The sequence below is a fragment of the Macrosteles quadrilineatus genome, unplaced genomic scaffold, assembly GCF_028750875.1.
Source record: "Macrosteles quadrilineatus isolate MER2022 unplaced genomic scaffold, UCM_ALF_1.0 Scaffold_2__2_contigs__length_208266976, whole genome shotgun sequence".
Classification (NCBI taxonomy): Eukaryota; Metazoa; Arthropoda; class Insecta; order Hemiptera; family Cicadellidae; genus Macrosteles; species Macrosteles quadrilineatus.
The window spans coordinates 165,950,908-165,974,009 of record NW_026542595.1 but is presented as its reverse complement, the minus strand read 5'-3'; the positions used below and the strand labels follow the sequence as shown (position 1 = coordinate 165,974,009).

Here is a 23,102-nt window from a genome sequence, read left to right as displayed (position 1 = left end):
AACAGTCTGTTTAAGAACCCTTTCCAATTTGTTGAAACAACAATCTACTCTACCATACTATTTAATTATAAAAAAAATCACTTAAAGAAAACAATTCTCGTATATACTGATGGCGGTATAAAAATTAAACATCATAGTCCTCAGTCCCTCTTACTTAAAAACCAAATTATTATAAGATGGAAATCTACTTACATAGTTGGCAGAAAATTTGAATGCCTGGCAGGTATGAAGATTTCCAATCATCTTTGAATGAATGTCAAAGCTGTTCAGTTAAAAATTTGGAAAAATATCATTTCTGCCTTTACCAACCTTATGTCTTTATTTAGCTTGCATGTTTTAAGTAAATCTTTCAGCTTGTACTCTTTGCAATTTCTTGTCCTTTAAATTAAGGCAACCAATCTTCATATATATTGCAAAAACTAACAATATATCAGGAAAAGGTAAGATTAAATAAAACATTTCAGCCACAACAATAATATATTTTTTAGGAAACACTATTTTCAAGTCCAAATTGATTCCAGGTAGACTATATTCAACTTCAAGATAATACATGACAAATGTAAATGAAAGCATTTTATGAAAAAGTAAATTACTAATATTTACAAACACCTGGCTTGATTCAGAAGTTTTACTGTTATGATACTACGGATAGTAATATTTAATTTTAGTTTATTTTGTAGACTTTCGGGTTCTCCGGTCCCAAGAGAAGTTCAAAGCATATGATTTTGGTTTAGGTTGGGCTTTCTTCGGCGGGGCTAGAAACCACTGCCATCCGTTCTTCTCACAGAAAGAAATGGCGTCATCTTGACTACGGAACTGCAGGGACATGTTTGACAATGGATCTCCACTGAAAAAAATAAACATTTTACACTCTGATCAATTTGACACTTTCCTAGCTGTGGAATTCAGCTACTGTATACAGCTGCAGAATTGTGAATCAGAATCAGAATCGCAAGTAGAATTGTAAGTTGGGAGTATGTTTTATCTATGGTTTAATTAACTAATCTAATTTATAAAAGCATATAATTTAAATTTTATAATAAAAGCTAGACAACAGAGTTGAACTTAAGAATCGAGCCAGTGACCTTCAGATTTGAAGGTGAATACTATTATCCTCCTAAGAATTACGATCTACATTCATTGATTGTTTTGAGGTGTTTAAAACCACTAAAAATTAGTATTTTATATAGGCGTTATTGCACCACAAAACGTTGGTACTTTACAGATTTTATTTTGACTGAGTGGTTATACTGCTTGCCTAACAATCCGGTTGCCGGATCAATCCAGAGAAAAGTCAGTAGCTTTTTAAAGGTTTAAAATGAGACACAGATTTTCCTGATCATTCCTGCAGGGCTTTGAATAAATGATGAAAACTAATGACTAATGAAACAGCTGATATTAGTCAGTAACAAAGCTACACAGATCATCTCACTCCATTACACTCATCCTTCACTCAAATTTGGGTTAAAATATGGACATAGGTGGCATCACCTTTTCAATTGATAATAATAAAAATAATAAAAAGCGAGATCGGTACAACGTTTTCTCGGTACAAATTTAGCTTGGTATAGCTAACAACACATGAATAAGATAAGTGATATATTTGGAGTAATTAGTTAAACCATTGACTATTGGATACTTGAAGTAGACATCCCATCTACATGTAACAGCTGCCACCAATTTTTTATCAAAAAAGAACATAGTAATGTGAGCTAGTCCCAGAATGTGCTAGGGTCTAAAAATCTATTTTAGCCTAAACCTTTTTTGGTTGCTGACCAAATTTATTGGTCATAACAGTTGCTATAGCTCACAGTAAGTCATTCCATTACTTTTACTTTGTTAAAAAATCTGTGTATTGGACAGAAGTGTGTGATTTAGATCAGCACAATCTGTTGGTGACTCACAACAACTACGACAATTTTGATTAAAAATCTGGCGACAACTTTAACATGAGTATGTAATCTAGTTGTATTAGTCAAAGGTAAAACTAACTGAGATAAGTCAAAACACTAGAGTAGTAGATAACTATCATAGTTCAAAAGCAGTGATCTAGTACTTAAGCTAAATTAATTTATTTTCACCATAGCCTATAATCATAGAGAAAAATAATTAAATATAGACCGTCAGCTGTGCTACGGTTACCATAGGTTCTGGCGCACACCACTGGGAGGGCCATGTGGTTATGGGTGCGTGCTACGTAAACTACACAGCGCTCCCAGCTGTGTGCGCCAGAACCTCTGGTAACCGCAGCACAGCTGACGGTGTATATTTTATTATTTTTCTGTATGCTATAATCTATTAAAATCACTCAGTACTAACGTTGAGCTCCAGCCCATGAGCGGGTTTTCCCAGCGTTGGCGGGTCTCAAACTCCATCGCCCAAAGGCCTACGTTGTCAGTGCCTGACTGCATGGCGTTCTTGGGGGTTTGGTAAATGTGGACCCTCCTGTTCTTGATGTGCTCCTCAGGCACTCCAGTGATCTTTGAAATATCCAGCTGTAACAAACAGATGTCATGAGACGACTATGAAGGGGTAGGCCTATATTGGTCAGTTGTATATTAGTAATCTCTATACAAACACCTAACATTAAATTAGCTGCCAAAAGGCAAAACAAAATGAGGTGATTAACAGGTGTTAACCAGCTTTTAAGGAAACATTCAATGAAGAAATTTAAAGAATCTAAAAGAACTGAAGATAGTTTATTTATTTCATACCTATTTTCCTCCAGAATTTGATTTTATCTACCAAACAACATATTATTTGTATTCATCAACACTAATAGCAATTTAAAGTTTTTTTTTAAGGGAACGGTACAACCCTGGTCTTGTTGCTACAGTTTTTATTGTCAGCCTCTTGTACGATAGCTTTAATTAATAGCCCAACAACAAATAGCAACTGTATCCAGAATTTTTCTTTAAAATTGAAACAGCAACTTTTAGATTTGAAGGTGACAATGTTAACACTTTGTCTACAAAACCAGAAATAATATCAGTAATAGCCTACTTAGAAACGTTTAATTTTGTTTAACACTTAAATCTGCTATCTCTCTGTCTGCAAATAACATAAAGTAATACTCAATATCTTAATACTCCACAGAGAACATTGGAGTAGACTCCCTCTTGTTTGTATCTGTTTTATTCTGACTTTCACCTGCATATGATTCACAAGTTGTTTTTCAAACAATAAAACACCTTTGACGTATGTTTCTAGGCTAGCGGTTAGCGTCACAGACTTTGGTGTGGGAGGGAAGGGTTCAATTACCGGCACACCCGCAAATCGTATGGGTTCGGACCATTTTCCCAAAAAGCGTTTGACTAACACTCTCTCTAATCTTAAAAGTGCCACTGGTGTAGACAAATACAAAAAAAAAAAACCAATCCCGCCCTGTGCCAGACTAAATCTGTAACATTATAGCGCTATCTAAATGTTTGTGTATACTTAGGCTATTGTTTTTATGTTTATATACGTGTAGTATTTGTTTTTATCGTGTTCTTGACGAGCTGCAAGCTTTTAGAATGTTGTCTTCGCAAGGAAACATGTTCTTAAGCTACTGAGCAATCTTTATCTTTGGACTATTTGACAATGGTACGTAAAAACCTATTAATGTCAAAAAAAATACTTTGGCTTTTACTAGACATAGCCTATTATACTTATGTACATACTAGACATACACACTAAGCCACAACAGTAGCACTATCTTTGTACTATCTTTAGGCTACTATCTTTGTAGTACTGTCATTTTTTGTCATTATTGGTATGTTTGTTGTTTGTCATTTAAGTATATTATTAATGATATTATTTTATTTACAGTAGGATACTTATAACTTATTAAAATTTGCAGTTCGTTAACTTAAGTTAGGCCTAAATGGAATTCAATGAATATTAACTTGCTTAATTTTTGGTAAAAAACTGTATAAGATGGCAAATAACTTATGGTACTTACTGGAGTGTCTACAGTGATGTAGCCCTCCAACTGTTTCTCATGTTCTACAGCCTCAGGTGGTAGGATAACTTCCTCAGGATCAATGATCGGAGCATCTTTCAGATTCTTACATGCAACAGCAGTTGTTGCAACTGCTCGATTCCTACAAAAAGGAATTTTAAGTTAGAATAGGCCATTAAGTTAAGAATGATAAGTTGCTTTGCCTACAATACTCCAACCAGATAAATAAACTTAATTCTTCCATATTGATCGAACTAAGTTCAGCAACAAATAGACACATTAGCTTATTATATACTAGCTGTACCTGCAGGCTTTGCCCCGTTTAACTTCATAAGTATTCGCATGGCTCAATCACGTCCTGGTTGAAGTTCGTTCGCTACGCTCACTCACCTTTGGGTTGGAGCTTGTTCGCTGCGCTCACTTGCCTTCAGGTTAGCTCGTTCGCTACGCTAACTCACCTCCAGGTTGAAGTTCGTTCACTACGCTCACTCACCTTTAGGTTTCAAATTAGCTCTTGTCATAAGTTAAAAAAAAAAAAAAATAGTGCTGCACCCTGTTGGTAATCCTTGTAGCTTTAATGCTATTTAACATCATAGAACAGAACCAACTTGCTTGATTGAAACAGCTGTTAAGATTCATTAATTCCTTTTAAATATGAAAAATCATAAGGTCAACATAGGAAACTACAGAGCCACTGGGGCGGAGCCCGAAAGCCCGATCAGAATAAAAACTACTTAGTTTTCCTATTTAATGCCCAAAGAATCGGTATACCGAATTTCAGCCTCCTAGGTAAATGGGAAGTGGGAGAATTAGTGATGAGTGAGTGAGTGAGTCAGTCAGTCAGTGAGGGCTTTGCCTTTTATATATTTAGATAAAATGTACCGGTATCATAATTGTTATCAGACATATAAAAGTTTTGCCCGAACGTTTTTGGCGAGGGATGGGTCCACACCTTGGTCTAGTTACAATCTAACGTTGACCTTTTGATAGATTAGCACCATTAATTGATAGGCCTAACCTAAAACAAATGGCATCTGGGTCCTGAGTCAATTTTACTTGGACCGAACCAGTGACCTTCATATCTGAATGAGAGTAAGTCAGTTGACTGCCCAGAACATATCAAAATAACTTAAAGGTATATAGGTAGGCTATCTTAAGCTTGGTACATAGGAATCTTGAGTAGGCTAGCTTAAGCTTGACCTAGGCTAAGTTATGTAGGGTATCCTAAGTCAAAGTTTACCATACTATCTAATCACCAATTGAATGGCGAAGTCTTAGAAAAAACATAACACAAACTTACCTTCCTAAAGCTGCTGATTTTAGACTATTCGTAACTATTCCAAGTGAAATTCTAAGTGCCATTTTCACAATAGTGATTAACTCACTGATTGACTTGTAGGTTAGACGAAGACGACGAAAACAGAACTATGCCTCTTCCAAGTTGAAAAATCCTTTAAACAGCTGACAAACACAGTTTTAGTCTGCTTCTGCCTAACTTTTTTCTTCTTTTTAAGACAACGGCAGGCTTTGTCACTCATGGACCTTCGAAGTTCTCAAGCCTGCTAGCTTTGTTCAAACCATGGCCACCTTTAACTCCAGGCCTCGGGCTTCGAAGTGGCAACGTCAACGTCGGAAGTAGGTTCTAAAACTGCTGTTTTGTTTGGAGCCAGCTTATGGCAATTGTGTATTTTTTAAGAATACGAAAGCTTGGTTACTGAGCTTTGAAAATATTGACGTTACTTTAAATGTACAAAAATAGATTTTCAATTTAAATATTGTTTTGGTTTTTCAATTCTACATGTTTAATTTTCAATATTTTTATAAATGTATATTTTAAAATTTAAATGATTACGGGATTAATGAGGTGTCACACCTGTCTGCCATGTTATCTTGTGGGACGTCTGGCACTAGACAACACTACTTGCAACGTTGCCAATTCTACCAGTCCGTGGCCTGGAGTTAAAGGTGGCCGTGGTTCAAACCGTAGGGCCCCAGCCAGCCCCAGATGACCGATATTTCAACCTACCGACAGTGCATTTGGATTTGACCAGCATCCCATATAACTAACAGTGTCGGTCATGAGATGCCGATGTTAGATATATGAGATATTTGGATACTCTTTCCACCCTCTTGTAATATGCATATTTGGTTGACATTAGTGTACTCTGAGGACAACAGTACATAAAAAATGACTCTGTTAGATTATAGCTACTTTTAGTATTTTTGTAATGTTATAAATATAAACTTAAAACTGTTATATTACGGCCACCTTTATAAACACTATGCCATGATATTTAATTCTTTGGTTTGCTTAACTTTTACTCTCTCAGCCTGTTACTTAGACTGACGACTGTTCGAAAAATGGTTGCTTAGTAACGAAAACAACAAATATAAACATACAACATGCATGCATAATTGCATTTGCATAATGTGCAAACTATCTGTCACTGTCAGTTGTATTCTTTAATAACATTAATTTAAGATTATTTTTAACTCTGATTCGGTTTGGAAGTAGTTTTTCTTTCTATTTTTATTGTATTTAAATTTGTATTAAATATCTTAATTATCTTCTGCTTCTAGATTGCTGTGTGTGTTAATAGTGTGATAGTATTTCAAGTATTAAAGTTTTATTTTGTTTGTGTTTATAATTTCAATTTATAATGTCATCAAGCTTCTACAAGGATTTGATGGAAAACAATTCTGATGTATCTGAAATAGGCCCTGAAGATTTGGAAAATATTGTCAAGGTACAAAAACCTAAACATTGTGTTAATTACCAGTACTGGCATTATATATTGATTGGTATGGTATAGCCTAATGTTTTTAATTTACTTAGGTCTAATGCCACATTTATTTTTTGAAGGACCATTAAAGTACCTAACTTATATACGAAGAGTGATACATTTTGAAGAGTTACTTCTGCCTTAATATCAAAGGCCTTGTTTCTGAGTGGTTACTTAGTCCAGACAGGGATGATATTCTGAGCTTATCATCAGCTGATTAGACTTACGAACACTCCTGAGCCCATGAGAGACCAGACCGCTGTTCTCTGATGACTCACTCTCCAACTGGAAGCTTTCCACCTCCCCTTCTCTACTTCCCATGACTTATCTGTCTCCAACATTAATTTTTAACTTGATAATGCCTTTTTATAATTTTGTTTGTGAAGGCTAGCTATTTTACAGTTTTTGTCATTTAATCATGTCATTCAATTTCCCCTAACCTATATTTTATTAGACTAACTTATCTTACCTCCCTCATATTTTTTCTAACTTAAAGTAAATGTTTTTTGAAGGCTCTTTCTTGAATACACTGCAATATTACAGTTGTATAAATAATGTTTTTATGTCTTGTGTAGGTACCTATGTTTCTACTAAGTTATGTTGTACTTGTGATATTCCATATGTTTCAGGGAGTAGATGACATAGACGATGCACTTTTTGGCTTCAAACCGAAGCAGCAAGACTCTCAGGTAATATTTGTTTCTACTTTCCATTTTTTTACAATAAAGAGGTTCACTCAGTAATGTGTTAAGGGCATTTTGGCATTAAATATCGTATTGTTGTTGCTTGAAATAAAATTCATAGAATGTACTTGTTGTAATCAATTGTATTTTAATATTCCATTTATGAAATATGTATATATTTCAACGATAACACTTTTCTTTGTTTGAAGTTCATTGTTGGTGATGGTGAGTTAATGTTGTTCAAAGGTTTATTGCGGACATTTTCCATCTTGATGGTAAAAATAAAACAATACACAACTTTTCGGGATCTGGAATCTGATCCCGTCCTCAGGTAAAAAAACTTAACTAACACATTACAACTAACAAACCACAAACGCCCAACCTAAGTTGGAATACACTACAGAGGGTAGCAGTCAAAAAATATGTAGGCTACTGTATAGCAGTCAAGTCGTGATACAACATGCAAATAATAACCAATCAATCACAAAACACTGTAGGGTCTTGGTAGCATATCCTGAATGGGTTTGTTGATGGTGCCCCAGTAAGCACGAAGTGTGGTCAGAGGAGACAGCTGATCACCTTTTTTTGACTGTGAGGAGCTTCTTGAGGTAAAGCCGACAACTACTGGTAATCTGCCGAGAGGGAGTCACCTTCTTAAAGAAACTGATCAATAGCTAGCATGTCATTCATCAGGCACCTGGATATTGAATGTCTCTGAGCGTTGATTAAAACCTCTACAGTTTACAATCCACGGCTTGAGTCATAATGAAGATATGAAATCATCCCTACAACACTAAATCTCTTTGTAACGTTTTATCATTGACTAAGGAAACAAAAGACTTTGTTTCCCTTGTCTGTGGTTTTATATAGTTGTACATATTGAATAAAGTGTAATCACAATTTATTAAAAATATATAAAGATCCATTAATTTATTTGTATTTTACAGAAAAACGTTATTCCAACGTCAGACGTGATAATGCCTGAAAGGCCGAAATCAGCAGTGAAGAAACAATTAAATGGTAAAGAAAAATTATAAATATTTGACAAAGCTGTACTAAATAAATTTTGTGTATAACCTTATCCTAGAGAATCAGTACAAATATTTAATACATTTCTGGCACCATAATACGAGTAAAAGTTTACAAGTTTAATCATGATTTTGTCATTTAATTATGATCAAATGTCTCATAATGCCAATGACCAAGTGAACACGATTGAATCCTTGCGGTTTCTTTTCTGAAAAGGTTGATGATCATAAATATTTATGATCTTCTTGATTTCACTTTAAGTTTGTGTACTGAAGTGTATGTCCTTTTCCTAAAGGGTAAAAAAAGCAGTAAGGTACTGCAACCATATTGGTCTCTCTGTGGGACATTTTCCACTCTGAATGCATGTCATGATCAATTTTAAATCAAATGTTGGGACATTTTCTTGTATTTATTGTTACAATAATTAAAATTTAAAGAAGTGTTTTGTTTGGATCAAATATATATTTTCCAAGTCATGTGGTGATTCAAACACCTTAATCTGGATTCTCCTCAATACGGCATGTGTGACAATAGTGTAGCAACATTTGGTTTTGTTCGTGTTATCTATATCTTGACGTTTTTAAAGATAAGATTTTGTTTCAGATTTTCCACCTGAAGATCCATTAGCAGACATTTCTTTATCGGATGATGATTTTTTTGATCTAGCAAAGAAAAGCCCATCAGCTACATTGAAACGGTGGGTATTTATGACCTATCTTATTTAAATTTTGTACATGTACAAGGTTAAATTTATTTCGTTTTATTAATCAATGTATTTTATAGAAATTTGGTAAACTATCAAAACTACCTATGTTTTTAATTATACACTAGACCTATACATTGTGATTTGATCTATATTGTAGATATTACAAAGATCAGGATTTGATCTTTTAATTAATATAATTAAAACTAGTGTACATGTTGCTCGAGTTTGAGCAATTGCAAAGTATTACAGGAGTTATTTCAAAATGAATAACAGTCATACCCTATTTACAATGAGTTTAAAAGAGTCAACTCAAAGATTACTGGTGTATAACTCAGACCATGTTTATCTTCGTTATTGATAAACCTAAAGCATTCCGGCCGGTTTTCTCCTTCTCAAAATGCCTCGCTGTTCAGGCAACACAGGTCATTGATAGAGGGCCAATTGAGAACTAAAAGTTGTTTTGGGGTAGTGTTAGGGCGCATTTGTAACCTAATAGTTGAGATTGTCCAGGGTCAGGTGCAGAGAATTTAAAAGAAAAAACAACACATAAACAAATTATAGCTACACAAAACAACGATAAATGCACAAATTTAAGATACAACCATACTAACACAACACGATCCGTCTTGGGGGTTATGTTTACACAAACTCAAATAGTAAATAAATGTACTCAATGCGTTTCGTGGAATTGAAAAATAAATAACAGCAATTAAATTATACAGCTGATCAAAATGTAAACAATTATGTTCTTCATAAGGATAACATGGAAACTTTCAAAGCCACTGGGGCAGAGCCCAAGGGACTTTTTCAAATCTACGTGACACGCTCTTTCCAATGAGACGTCAATGGATAAAATCGGTCAAGTAATGGCGGAGGAGTTCAACCGACAAAGTTTCATATGTAGCGTATTAATTATATAGATTTGTACATGTAATAGACACATGATAACCAATAATTAATTGGTTTTATTGATCTGAAAAAAAAAAACATTCACCGCATCATATTGGTATCTTACAAAAATAATGATTCAACACGAATTAGGTATATCGCCAATTTTAATTCTTATTTCATGATAATTTCAGGGATATCACAGCACCTAAAACTCCTTCCAAAGATAAGCTAACAAAGTCAAAGAAGATTGCCAATTTGTTTGGACTCGATGATGAAGACGATGTTGTAACGGACAATAAGAAGAAGCAAGAAAGCGCAGCAGATTGGCTTGGAATCAAGGAGAGTCCTGTGAAAACTCCTTCTAAACCAATTTTAGGGGAGAGTTTTGGTATTCAAACTTCAAAAACTGAGACACCCAGTAGCTTAACTGCTCAAGAGCCACCCAAAACTCCTAATCTTGATGTGAATCCCAGGCCATCCAAAAATGTTTCCAAAGAAATAGGAATCCCATTAGTAAAAAAATCAGAGGGTGAAATAAAAACGCAAGAAAATCAGAAAACAAAATCTGTTAAAGGTGATGAGAGTATTTTTGGATTGCTAGAAGAGAATCAGCAATTCAAAGGGGTTGAAAACATCAAAGAAAAGAAAAGTGCCATTTTTGACGAGCTATTTGGTGACAGCCCTCTCATTCAGAAGAACAAAAGTCGGAGAAATTCTGCTGTGAAACCAGCAGATATGTTGAACATTGAATCCCAAGGTAATACATCTTGTAAACGAGTTGACTTTACATTTTATACTACCTACTTATTACCTGAACACATAAGAGTTTTCTTGGAATAAAAGGTTTAAATTACCTGTATCCGTCAAGTGATCCTGATTTATAGTAGGTTGACTACAGCTGTTTCATGTTAATTTTAACACATCTTCAGGTCAAATTGTTGCATTGATTTATTCCATAGAATGGTCGTCAAAATAACACATACACGTACACGAAACATTTAACACTGATTGGCCAAAACACAAAACGAAAAAGCGCATAATAAACATCGGTCACGTACGGCGCCGATCAGTCATGACCTACCTCCTACTGGCGCCGTACGTGTCCGATGTTTATTACGCGCTTTTTCGTTTTGTGTTTTGGCCAATAATTGTTTTATGTTTCGTGAATGTGTATGTGTTATTTTGACGACCATTCTATGGAATAAATCAATGCAACAATTTGACCTGAAGATGTGTTAAAATTAACATGAAACAGCTGTAGTCAGCCTACTACAAACCAGGATCACTTAACGGATACAGTAATTTAAACCTTTTATTGTAAAATCAGTGATCCAGAGGCTATACCATAAATGAAAGTTATAAATTAAGTTTTCTTGGGTTTCGATAGTCATAGAGATCAAAATTTCTAACTAAAACATATCTCAATCCTTTTAAGCTTTTAGATACCGCTAGTTCTCGTTACGTGTGGTCCCAATAAGTCATATTTAATATACCGTACATATTTTTTTTTTCAGTGCAACTGTGACAAGAAAGTTAAAAAAATGGTTAAATTATTTTGCTTTAAACTTATAGTTGTTCAATTTACCGTATCTAAATGTTAATTTCCTTCAGAAGGAGCTATGTAGTTTATTTTTCCCTGACAGCAGCAGTCTTTCAGTTGTCATCGCTTTACGCAGCACTTTACCAAGACCCATCAACCACAAATAGTGGAAAACACAGTCCTGTACACTGATATATCTAGTTTGGTCATTGTATGTCAAGTCAACTCAAAACCTTGTGATGAATCTGTAAATGTTTCTTGTTTTATGATAAGCGAACATTGAAAACCTGCCAAAGGATGGAAAAGATGACAGTTTATCTGCCTTGGGACAATACATTCCGTCTGCTACAGCTTCAAAGAGGCCAACTCTGGGACGTAGAAGAGAGCCTACTTCACCTGTTAAACAACAGTCTGTCACTGCGTAAGGAAAACATCTAACTGTCCATACAAACTGTCTAATAAGTTACATAGTTTCAATTTCACTCTCCGGTTAGATGTATGGAATATACAGGCAATTAAATAATTATTTCTATTTGAATTTACGCCCTATTGTGATTTTATTGTGGGACTCAAATTTAAAACTCTAAAGAAACATGTCTACGTTGTATATAAAAAAAACTAAGACCTTTAACACTTTATTATAGGTGTTTGAAAATATTATTTATATCTATGTTTGTGATTCGTTCTACAATTTCAATCTAATTACTCTGTTAAGATTCCAGAATGACTGGCTTTTGTCACCAGATTCAAAACCACAAGCAAAGAAAGAAACTTCAAAATCAAAGATAGAGTCTACTAAATCAGCAGTAGAAGTCCACGGTATGTGTATAATTTGTTAGCTATAGATAACATTTTGATTTGGTTTATAAATGAGCTAAACCTTTGGTAGGTATTTCATTGTAAATTGTATTCATATTGTTATATTGCTTTGTAAACTCTTTTTATTTTGATTTGCTATGGGGTTTTGATGGAAAATTAATAGCGGACAAGCTGAGTGACGTAGGAATTGTGAATCATTAGTATTTATTTTTTGATATTTTAAAATTGATTCCTTTGTGTAATTCACAGATGGTTTACCAACATGGCTAGGGGGTCCCAGTATCACACCGAGCAAAAGCATAGATCCGAAACAGTCAACAAAACATGACGAGGAAAAACAAAAGATAACACCAGCCAAATTAGAAAACAGTCAAACTATAGATAAAACAAAACAAATAGAACAACCTCTGGAGAAGGATATAGATCCAGGTACAGTGATCTTTGTTTATGATTTACCTTCTATGTTTTTTTAAGGACAGTAGTTCAATTTCAAGGGCATTTACCACAAAGATTTTACAATTTTTTTCAGGAGAGGTAGTTTCTACACCGGTACAGGATCCACAAAAATTGGGTTGAAACATGCGTTATTTTATTGATTTATTTAAGCTGTAATTATGTTGAAGCATTGACCTTTTAGATACTTAAGAAGATGTCCCAGGTAGATTACCTATGAACCATCAGTTTGTCTTGTTTAAAAAAACCTGCATATCCGTCAGCGCAATCTGTTGGTGGCTCAACTACACCAATTTTGATGTAAAACCTGGTCAAAACTTTAACGCGGGAATGGAATGTCTAGTTCTATAAATAATAAATAATCAAAAGGCTTTAGGTCAAATTTTTCAATGAACAAGCCTAGAACATGATATTCTTGTTTATGACATTAGGAAATTGTGTATTTGTTTTACAACAGCTGATCAGGTGGTGGATTCCTTTAAAGAAGCACTTGCCACCAGTTCAGAACAATCTCACCAAACTACCTTGGCACTGCAGCGAACTGAAGCACAGCTGTTGACCGCTCTGCAGCTGCAGACGACACAGGGTAATCTGACAGCTGTGTGTGCTAGACAACGCAGTCTGCTGGACAACCAGGAGAGACAGTTGAGTCAGCTGGTAGCGAGGCAGACAGACAGACAGTCACAGCTAGAGAAACAACTTTCAGCGCAACAACTGAGAATTCAGCAACTTCTACAGGTGAACTCGATCATATATCACAATAATAAGCTCATAATCAGTCCATCAAGTTCAACCTTATATTTTGTTGGTTTGTTGCGAGTTCAGTTAGGGATGTATCTACTTGTTTGCAAAAAAATAAAATAAATACAATAAAACAACTTTGTTTAGAACACTTAATGCTATCGCAACCCATAAATTCTACAGTTTTTGTTTGTCAGGGTAGTAAGAAGAGAAGCATGCATAGAAATGGTTAACCTGCTTGAAAAAATAGATAAACTGGATCTAGGTTACTCTAAATCTCTGGTCTTTTAAAAATTACTATATGTCATCTTCAAGATCATCAGATAATAATAATAATTCTTTCTAATTTATTCATTAAACTTATCCTTTACTCATCTTAATTCCTGAAAGTACCACCATTGACTATTGGATACTGAGGTACCACCTAAAATAAAATTTAATTCCTACTTTTGAGTGAAGCAATTTGCTGAGGACTAGTAGATTCAGTGTTAAATCTTTATGATGAATTATTTGGCAGGTTCTTGCTGAAAATGTAACAGCAACATCACCTCAAATTGATATCCTCCAACAAACTATTCCTACAAGAGATTTGGATTCTGAAGAAAACAGTCAGAAGAAAGAGACAGTTGTGAAAGATTTAGAGGTAAAATAAGGTTACAACCATAGTTTTAAAAGATATAACTGACTGAACCTAACTGAAAGGTTGTTCATAATTTAATTTTAATTATCGTTCATTTTGAGACAACAAATTTGTTTTATATATCTACCATAATTTGCTAATCTATATTGACAGATTTAATAATTGAGGAATTCTTTAGTCAGTTGCTAGTGCGTAAAAATATGTTAACATGTTAAAGCTAAGAGATTGTTGGGCAAAATATTTTCCTCAGGGAATTTATGACTGTTTGTTTCTATTTTTGCTAGCTCTGCCGTATTTCTGGTTGATGTGCAAAATTCCAGCTAACAAATTCCAAGCCATCTTGCAGGGGCTTACCTAAGGGGTTTCCTCTAAGTTTAGTCAGTGAATAAAAGATAAAAAAGTGCTATAAGGCTAAACACACACTGGGACAACAAATAATTCATCAAAACTGAAATCAAAATCAAGCAGATTAAACCTAAATAATGCAATTGAGTGATTGCAGTCAAGCACATTAATTAAAACACCAATGACTATCACTACATTTTGTTTCTAGAGAGAAATTCACAAGGCTAATTTTGAAAATGAAGAATTAAGACTCCGAATGGAGTTAATGGAAAAACATTACAAAATGGAGTATGAATCTCTACAGGTACAACACAGGTATGCTTTTCCCATGATGCAGTGTAAACATTTTATTATTTTTATATTATTATTAGTTAAACATTTTAATAACATATTACAAGGGTGGGAAGTTTTTTCTTACAAAGACACATTAAAATCAAAATAATTTTGGGCACACGATTTGTTATAGCTACGTTTGTTACAGCTCCATATCAATTAAACCAAAAAAATTATATCTTTGGTGATATTTCTGTTTCTAGATTGGAGTTATATTGCACACAACAACATAGTATAATTTTAAATTGTGAATGTTTAAAGGCGAGAAATCGAGTCGTGGGAAGAGAAACTTGCGATCCAAAAGGACTTGACAAACCAAATGTGCGAAGACTACAAAGAGAGAATCGTAAGACTGAAGGAGAGTCAGGTAGAATTACAGGCTCATCATGATCAGAGGATTCAGAGACTGAGAGAGGAGAAGACAGAAGATACTAAACAGCTGATGGAATTCCATAGGGTTACATTGGAACAGATGATGGCTATCAGTCAATTGGTAGCTCCAGCTGTTAGGTAATAGTGTATAAGTTAATGAAGGTTAACAGAGATGCTTTTAGTGTTTTGTGTGTTTAGTTTGCTAGCTACCAAACAATTATAGGGTGCTTTGTATGTGTCTACTATAATAATATAAATAATAACAATAAGGTAATGAAAACACAACATAAAAGCTATCCACAAATATTTTGCAAGATAAGGTTTATCAGTGTAAAGCAAAGTAAACTATTCTACAACTAATATCCAATAGGACACCTCCCTCTAACCCCCCTTGTATCTGCCACTAATTCAATCAGTAAAGCATTTTATCTTTTTTAAGACTTTCAACACAAGGTGATGCCAAACATGAGGGCCGGCGTGCACTAGCCAGACCACTACTTCGACCTGTCAGATACGGCCAGTTTTACAATAGGTGTAAATGGGACAGCCCACTGGCCGGATGACCAAACTCCGAAGAATTAGGTCAGGCCCGACCCCCCAAAATTAGAACAAATTGTTACGGCGCGACGCGCACTGCCTCGACTTTACTCCAACCAGTAGGTAATCCTAGATCAAGCAAACGGTGATCACTTGTTTTTTAAAGTGATGTGTGAAATAACTTCTCTTATAATGTCACAGTTAGATTTTGACACTGAGGGTTTTATTATGGCTATTAAAGAAATGCCCTGTTTATGGAATCTATCGTCAGAAGATTATACCAAAAGAGGAATGAAGAAGGGAGCTTGGGAGTACAGTTAACATTGGATGCACCCAGTATAGTTTTGTCTTCCACTTAACATAGGCTACCTACATCAGCTACTTCGTCAACATCCAACTTGAAACTGCAGCTTGTTGTGGTCGGGTCCAGCGAACACAAAACAACATTTTATTATGTTCTCTGTGGGTCGGGCGTTTTGACGTGGTCGTGGTTGGTCTAGTGTGCGGCTGCCTTCAAAGTAAAAAAAAATACACCAAAGGAATACCATTTTCTGACAGATCCTTGACTTATATGCCAAATATAGCTTAAGTTTGAAACATAAAGGTAATGGAAGATGAAAAAATATATTTTGTAACTATTCCTTTTCAAGTTAATCAATTTATTTAGATTGAAATTATTGTGATGGTAAGTTAATTAAGAAAGAAAGAAGAAAGAAAGAAAAGAAAGAAAAAAGTGCTTTATTCTTCACAACTTATTTACATCTTTTACAATAAAAAACAAAACACACAAAACAATGGTTTATTTAAACCGTCTGTTTGGTTGGCACCTTGCTGTAAAATAACATATTTTAAAACTGTAACATGTAAGTAACTATTTAACTAGGTATACTTATATAAAAAAGTACATTTATAATTATTTTTAAATTTATGTAATACAGCTCGTAAAAAACATAAAATAAAAGCAACATTAATTCGTTTAAAAATGTGGTTCCAAGCGAGTCTCATGATTTTTAATTATAGTTGAAGAGAAATAAATAAAGAAAGAAATTTTAGCTATAAATTGAACTCATTAATTATGTCCCACCTATATTTCCATGCCTTACTTAAATACTGGGCTAAAGCTCGCCAATTCCACCCATTTAAAAAACACTCATATTCTGTTTCGTTTAAAGTATTTTTTCCAAGCCAAAGACGTCTGATATGTTTTAAAATAGGGCAAATTGCAATAAAATGATATGCAGTTTCATTTTGTTGAAGATTACAGAGAGTGCAAAGATAATTTTGTTCAGACCACGGCTTGTAGTTTAGATTTATCAGTTCTGCTCTAGCTTTAATAGCCCAAGAAGCGATATGCGTATTGTTGAGCATTATTGAGCTCCTATCGCCAAGTTCAAGGTCGAGCGTCAGTAATTGCCTGTGGTGGACAGAGGTCCGCGCTCGGCCAACACACTCCTCCCTCCACCTGCCACGCAACACTTCCGCCACCGTCCTCAGCTGGAGGCCCAACCCCTCTGGATCGAGATCTTGGAAACTAAACTCAATATTGCATTTTTGTCCCAAATACTCTAATTCTCTACACCAAGATGTTTTTTTTTCTCGATTATTTGTTTTGCTAAAAAGTTTGGCAATCTTTTGGGTGGCAAAGTTAAACATCTCAAAATATAGTTAATATTTAAATTTATAGTGTAAAAATAAAGTTTATCGAAGTATGTTTCAAGGTACAATACATATTTTCGCGTATTATAAGGCAGTGCAAATATTCTTTTTAGAAAAAAAGTTTGTACTGATTCTATTATTTCACTTTCTATGAAACCCCAGGTCTGTGCTCCATAACAGATTGTCGATCGCACAACAGCCTCGAAACACGATATTTTGGAAATCATTGGCACTTTATTGTTTTTAAATAAAGAATTCCATACAGAATTGATAACAAATTTTCCTACTCTGGCTTTTTTCTTAAAATGGCTGTTCCATGATAGGTTGCTTGTAAATGTAACCCCTAAATACTTATACTGATTTACCACCTCGATAATGTTTCCTTTATACCTTCACTTATCACCTGCCTTTAGTCTTCCACCCTTTCTGAACACCATTATCTTAGATTTATTTAGATTGACAGTTAGATTCCAAGTGTCACAATAGTTTTCTAATTTTTTAATCATATGCTGCAGCCCAGTGCTCGTTGGGGAAAGGAGAATAATATCGTCTGCATAAAGTAGCACATTTATTTTAACCCCATATATTAGTATATAATGTACCTATATGAAGGTGACATTTGAATTATCAGTTCTTTACACTATTTTGTGAATATTTTACAGAGAAGAACAAAAACAAACCGCTTTTCAGGTTTGGAAACCATTGGATCCCACACAACTTACTGAAAAGGAAGAAGAAATACTGAGAAAAGAAAATATGCTGAAAGGTAAACATTTTTAACAACTGGACAGGAGTTGAGAGCAAAGAGTTTAAGCAAATCACATTCAGGATCTGTGATTATGGGTTCAAATTCTATAAATATGTTCATTTCGAAAGTGAAAGACCAGCTTGTGCATATTTACATTTTTTATTTTTATTTATTGAAGATGGTAATTTTTTCATTTAATTGTAAGCTTTAAACGTTTGATTAAAAAATCCAATTGTAAGTGTTCAAATTCGCCATAATAATGTTTTTGCTAAATTTTTTTTAACTCACCTTAGCTTTACAAGAAAAATTGGAGGCAAAAAAGTCAGCACTTGAAAAGAAATCAGAGGAACTGGATGAAAAAGAAGAACAAGATAGATTGAAATATGAAGAACTATCAAGACAGTTAAAACGCGAAAAGAACCAACTGAAATATCAACAACAACAGTTTGATAAAGAGAAGACCCATACAGAACAACAAAACTATGAACTAAGAAAACAGCTGGAGGTATGATTTATTTTACTTTTATAGAAAGCATTATATTAGTTTCCCTTACCTCTAAATATTTACAGATTGGGGCTGGTCTTTGGTCAATGGAATGGACACACGGGAGGGACTAAGGCTAAAGGTGTAGTGACGTCATATCTCTAGTGGCTAATGTCTTCTCTTGGGGCAACACGATTACCGTAACGAGACGATGTGATTTCAGCGGCGTTTGTGGCATAGTTGGTAGCGTTTCGGATTGGTGTTCAGGAGGTCTTGGGTTCGAAACCAGCCGGGGACATTAACTTTTTGTCAACGATTTTTGCTTAGAATGTGAATACTTCTTAACTGTACATCTTTTGTTAGAATTTGATGCATCTATAATTTTATTTATGAACAGAACTTTTTTTAAATATTGAACCTTTATTCGATTTTTATCTTATATCTTTTTTATAGTATCAGCAAGTTTGGTTGGTTAGGTTAGGTTATGAGAGTTTAATTTTATAATACTAAATTTTAAAATTAATTTTATAATTAAAAATTATAAGTAATCATTAATAAGATTTTTATCTTATATAGTTTTTATATCATTAGCAAGTCTGGTTGGTTAGGTTATGTTATGACAGTTTAATTTTAAAAATTAATTTTATAATTTAAAAAAATATTTTATAATTAAAAAGTTTCAACATAGCGGTTCTAGCGGCGAACGCTGACACTACAAGATATGTTCGCTTAGCCTTAGTCCCTCTCGTGTGCCCCACCGTTTGATCAATGCCTACTCGTTTTATGACAGCAAATGGACATTGGTGAACCAAACAGTGGCTATCAATTCCATTGAACATTCCATTGCCACCAGACTAAAGATACATCTTGTTTAGTTTCAACAATCTTCTTTCAAGTTAAAATTATAAGGTTCTTTTTGATTAGTTTTCTAATAAATTTTATTTTAAGTGGTTTACTTTAGCGCACCATATTCTCAGTTGTATGTTTGTCTGAATTTCTTTAGCATATTTTCACTGAATATTATTTGGTTCTAATGAAAAAAATCATTAATGAATCGCTAGTTAGTTGTTACTTCAATTAACCAGAAATTTGAATAACCTAGTTTCTGGTGTTTTGCTCAAGATGGAGCCCAATTAGAATGCCTCTTTTCTGCTATCTGCCATGTGTCCTTTTATTATCCTAAATGAATTAATATTTATTGTCTAGCATATTTGTGTTACTACTTTAGAATGATCGTTGCAGGATATGCAAGAAAGAATACTTGCCGAACAATCTTCTCTTGCTTCTGAAAAGTTAAAACTCATGGAGGAAAAAGCCAAACTGGATGCTTTAGCAAAACTGCAGGGAGTCAGTGGTTCTGCGACATTCGATGTTTTACAAGTGAGATATAAGATATGTAAAGTAGGATAAGATGATCAGGAAAATACATACAACGGTCAAAAAGATCTGTAGACATATAGCACAATCGCCAGGGGGAAATTCACCTTGCAGTAGTTTTTACTACTCCTAGGGAGGGCATTTCGGTAGTGGGAGTATAGCTGACGAGCCGTAGTCTAGCATTGGTAAGCACTTTTCGTGTACCTTCAAGTCTACATTGTCGGTTACTGTCGGTCGTGTACCTTCAATATAAAATGGCATTTCACCATTCGCGTACGTACATTGAGTTCTATGTTTTACTTAAAACACCACATAGTGAGACTCTTGATTTGTTAATTCAAGGTCATGGAGAAGAGGCAAAGAAGAAAAGTCAACTTTATGGCACAACTTAACTAAACCCTTTATTGGCAACTTAGTGGCACAATCGGTTTCGTGAAGGCCGTAAAAGCATTGACGATGACCCTCGTAGTGGACGTCCTTCAACAGCAGTCAATGACATAAACATTGAGCGAGTACGACAAGTTGTGCGTGAAAATCGGAAATTAACCCTTAGAGTGCCAGGCGAGAAATAAAAGTAACGCTCAAAAAATGCCGATGATTTTTCCCGAAGGTCGCGCTAAAAATGCCGAGCGCGATCTGGCGATTTTTAGGTTAAAATTTTGTAAAAATTATCGAATTTTCAATATTTCGATCAACGAAAATCGATGTATCGCATCTAGTAACTTTCGACTCAATGTTAATATATGGATTAAAAGAATCCGAGTATCCATTCGGTTGTTATGACAACTGTTCGATCATTACGAAACGTCCGGTCAGCCGGACGTTGGCACTTTTGGCTCGTTTTAAAAACGTCCGGTTCCCCGGACGTTGGCACTCAAAGGGTTAACAATCAATGAAATTGTACTGGTGGTATTGTAATGGTGGTTTCTTATCTTAACAATTCTGCGTCACTAATTCTCATATAAAGAAACTCCTAGTTCTTTTAGAAGATAATCATAAAATTTAACACGCAGCTGAAATGATTTGATTGGTTAGACCAATTTCTTTTCCTCACTTCTCTTGCTCATTACATTTAAAGCTGAAAAGTGTTCATATATGAATTGATTTTCTCTTTTGTAGTCTAAGGCAGAAGTCCATGGGGCTCTTGAAGCTGCAAGAGATGCTGAGCTACAAGTTGTAGAGGAGAGAAGGAAGTTGAGGGAAAAGGAACGCCTTCTTGACACCGAGCGCTGGAGAGTGAAGGAAATGGAGGAAGATTTGACAGCTCGAGCAGAGCATTTGGATCGTCTGACGCAGGTATTTATACCTCTAAATTGTATTGAACTTCAGCTAATACGCTGTTTACCAATTTGAATTGGGGTTATAAACGAAAACATAACCTTTCTTAGAAGTTTTGAGTGATTATTAGTTTATAAAAAGTAGTAAAGTAGTGTACGTAACTCGCGTAAATAGTGTTAGGACTATCTTCAGTTAACACTATGGTTACGCGATCGAACTAATATAAATGGAAAGATTGTATTCGAGAAGGAAGTATCTAAAATGAGTGAAGGGGAAGTATTTTAATATTCATTGTTGAGGTCAGAAGTGAGGGTGGATTGGTGTTATTGCATAATAAGGGAGGGAGGGGAAAAATCAATATCAACCAACAAAACTCCATAAAACAACTGGAAATCTACTTATTCTTGAGGTCTTCAAGGTCACGGGACCAGGGGCTGTTTATGAAGGCTACACTTAGCCGATACCTTTGACTCTGATACTAACGCCTTATCTATTTTAGATTTCTTGCACATGTCATTTTTGAGGGTAGGAATGCAATTTAGTTGTGTGTGTAGAGTTGATTTGTACACCTTGAGAGATTATACTGAGAGTAAATCCATTATTCAGTTGTCAGAAGCAAATCAACAACAAGGCCAACAAGCATTGGAGGAAGCAAAACTACTGGAGAAAAGGGCTGAAGAAAAGCTTCAAGAAGTAGAAAGAAGGAAGACAGAATTAAGAGAGAAAGAGAAGAATTTGATGAAGGTTGGTAATCGAATATTTGATTGGAAATTAAAAAAGGGATTTGATTGTGTACTACCTTTATCTCAATAAACACACAGACGAAAACATGTGTTTGGTATGGGGGAGGAACGATATTTGATCTAAATTTAGGTTTTCAAATATTTACCCTTGTTTAAATGTTAAAATTTTAACACACAATGTTGTTAACAATGTTGATAGGAACAATGGAATCAACAGTTGTTTCCATTGTTCAATTTTAGTTATAAGAATCAATCACTTTAAAGTTCATGAATCTTAATAAAATATGTAAATTTCAGATCAAACTTGATATTGCTCAAGAAGAAATCAGACTTAGTCGGAAAAGAGAGCAGTTAGAACATATTCTGCCTTCATTGTCAAACGAGGAAGCTACTACACTTCAGCCTATAAAGGTAGGTTTGATCAAACTATTTGTGGTAATGTGTTGCATTGGCAATCATTGACACATTTTGCCTAAGGGTATTGACATAATTACAGTACCATTGGGTATCATTATCATGCTTTGTGTGTTGAAACAGTTGCACATATTTAAACAGCTTTGAAGACTCAACATTGCATTCTTCAGTTGATTGTTTAGACTGACTGTTTTAATAGCTTAAAAGTTTACACAGTCGTATACATATCTATCCACCATTACCTTCCCAAATTAAATTAATCCTTTAGTGTTTGGTTTAGAATAATATAATGAGTAAAGTTTTTGCATTTGTTTACAGAATGTGATTGATCCAAAAATGCTGATAATGCGGTTAAGAGCAGAAAGAGAATTCGAGGTTAGATCCAACACACAAACTTCGGAGAAAGAAACAACCATCCCGTAGCAGCATCTAACCCAATCTAGTCAATAAAAGTGATCTGAATATGAGCGATGAAAAAATAATATATGTTCTTCATAATCCTAGATGTTGTGTTGTAGCTGTAAAAGTTTTATACATAAAGTTTTATTTTATCTTAACTTTGTATTACTTATTTCAGTAAACAACTA

The 23,102-nt window shown here is 34.5% G+C and overlaps 2 protein-coding genes across 2 annotated transcripts; one reads left to right on the top strand and one right to left on the bottom strand.

Annotated features, from left to right (window-relative positions):
- Positions 1 to 458: 458 nt before the first annotated feature.
- Positions 459 to 5,386, bottom strand: LOC128986833 (NADH dehydrogenase [ubiquinone] iron-sulfur protein 4, mitochondrial-like). The gene is made up of 4 exons (XM_054407388.1): positions 5,244 to 5,386; positions 3,944 to 4,085; positions 2,320 to 2,495; positions 459 to 847 (listed from the first exon to the last, which is right to left on the bottom strand). The coding sequence occupies exons 1-4, from the start codon at positions 5,303 to 5,305 to the stop codon at positions 670 to 672; spliced, it is 558 nt and encodes a 185-aa protein (XP_054263363.1). The 5' UTR covers positions 5,306 to 5,386; the 3' UTR covers positions 459 to 669.
- A 1,217-nt stretch (positions 5,387 to 6,603) lies between these two features.
- Positions 6,604 to 23,066, top strand: LOC128985115 (trichohyalin-like). Its single transcript, XM_054404497.1, has 19 exons — positions 6,604 to 6,690; positions 7,356 to 7,415; positions 8,357 to 8,429; positions 9,042 to 9,135; positions 10,227 to 10,792; positions 11,849 to 11,996; positions 12,291 to 12,394; positions 12,644 to 12,823; positions 13,305 to 13,585; positions 14,106 to 14,231; positions 14,782 to 14,888; positions 15,168 to 15,416; positions 18,134 to 18,237; positions 18,513 to 18,724; positions 19,946 to 20,083; positions 21,200 to 21,376; positions 21,965 to 22,102; positions 22,399 to 22,512; positions 22,834 to 23,066. Exons 1-19 carry the CDS (start codon positions 6,604 to 6,606, stop codon positions 22,936 to 22,938), a joined length of 3,063 nt encoding a protein of 1,020 aa, XP_054260472.1. The 3' UTR covers positions 22,939 to 23,066.
- Positions 23,067 to 23,102: the final 36 nt, after the last annotated feature.

What these genes read in the sequence shown, in the direction of transcription:
- LOC128986833 (XM_054407388.1), bottom strand. Translation starts at nt 5,305, where the DNA reads ATGGCACTTAGAATTTCACTTGGAATAGTTACGAATAGTCTAAAATCA. An exon ending in AAATCAGCAGCTTTAGGAAG is followed by an intron (nt 4,086 to 5,243) that starts GTAAGTTTGTGT and finishes TCCTTTTTGTAG; the next exon opens with GAATCGAGCAGTTGCAACAA. An exon ending in ACATCACTGTAGACACTCCA is followed by an intron (nt 2,496 to 3,943) that starts GTAAGTACCATA and finishes TGTTTGTTACAG; the next exon opens with CTGGATATTTCAAAGATCAC.
- LOC128985115 (XM_054404497.1), top strand. Translation starts at nt 6,604, where the DNA reads ATGTCATCAAGCTTCTACAAGGATTTGATGGAAAACAATTCTGATGTA. An exon ending in CAGTTGTGAAAGATTTAGAG is followed by an intron (nt 14,232 to 14,781) that starts GTAAAATAAGGT and finishes TTTTGTTTCTAG; the next exon opens with AGAGAAATTCACAAGGCTAA. An exon ending in AACTAAGAAAACAGCTGGAG is followed by an intron (nt 18,725 to 19,945) that starts GTATGATTTATT and finishes TGATCGTTGCAG; the next exon opens with GATATGCAAGAAAGAATACT.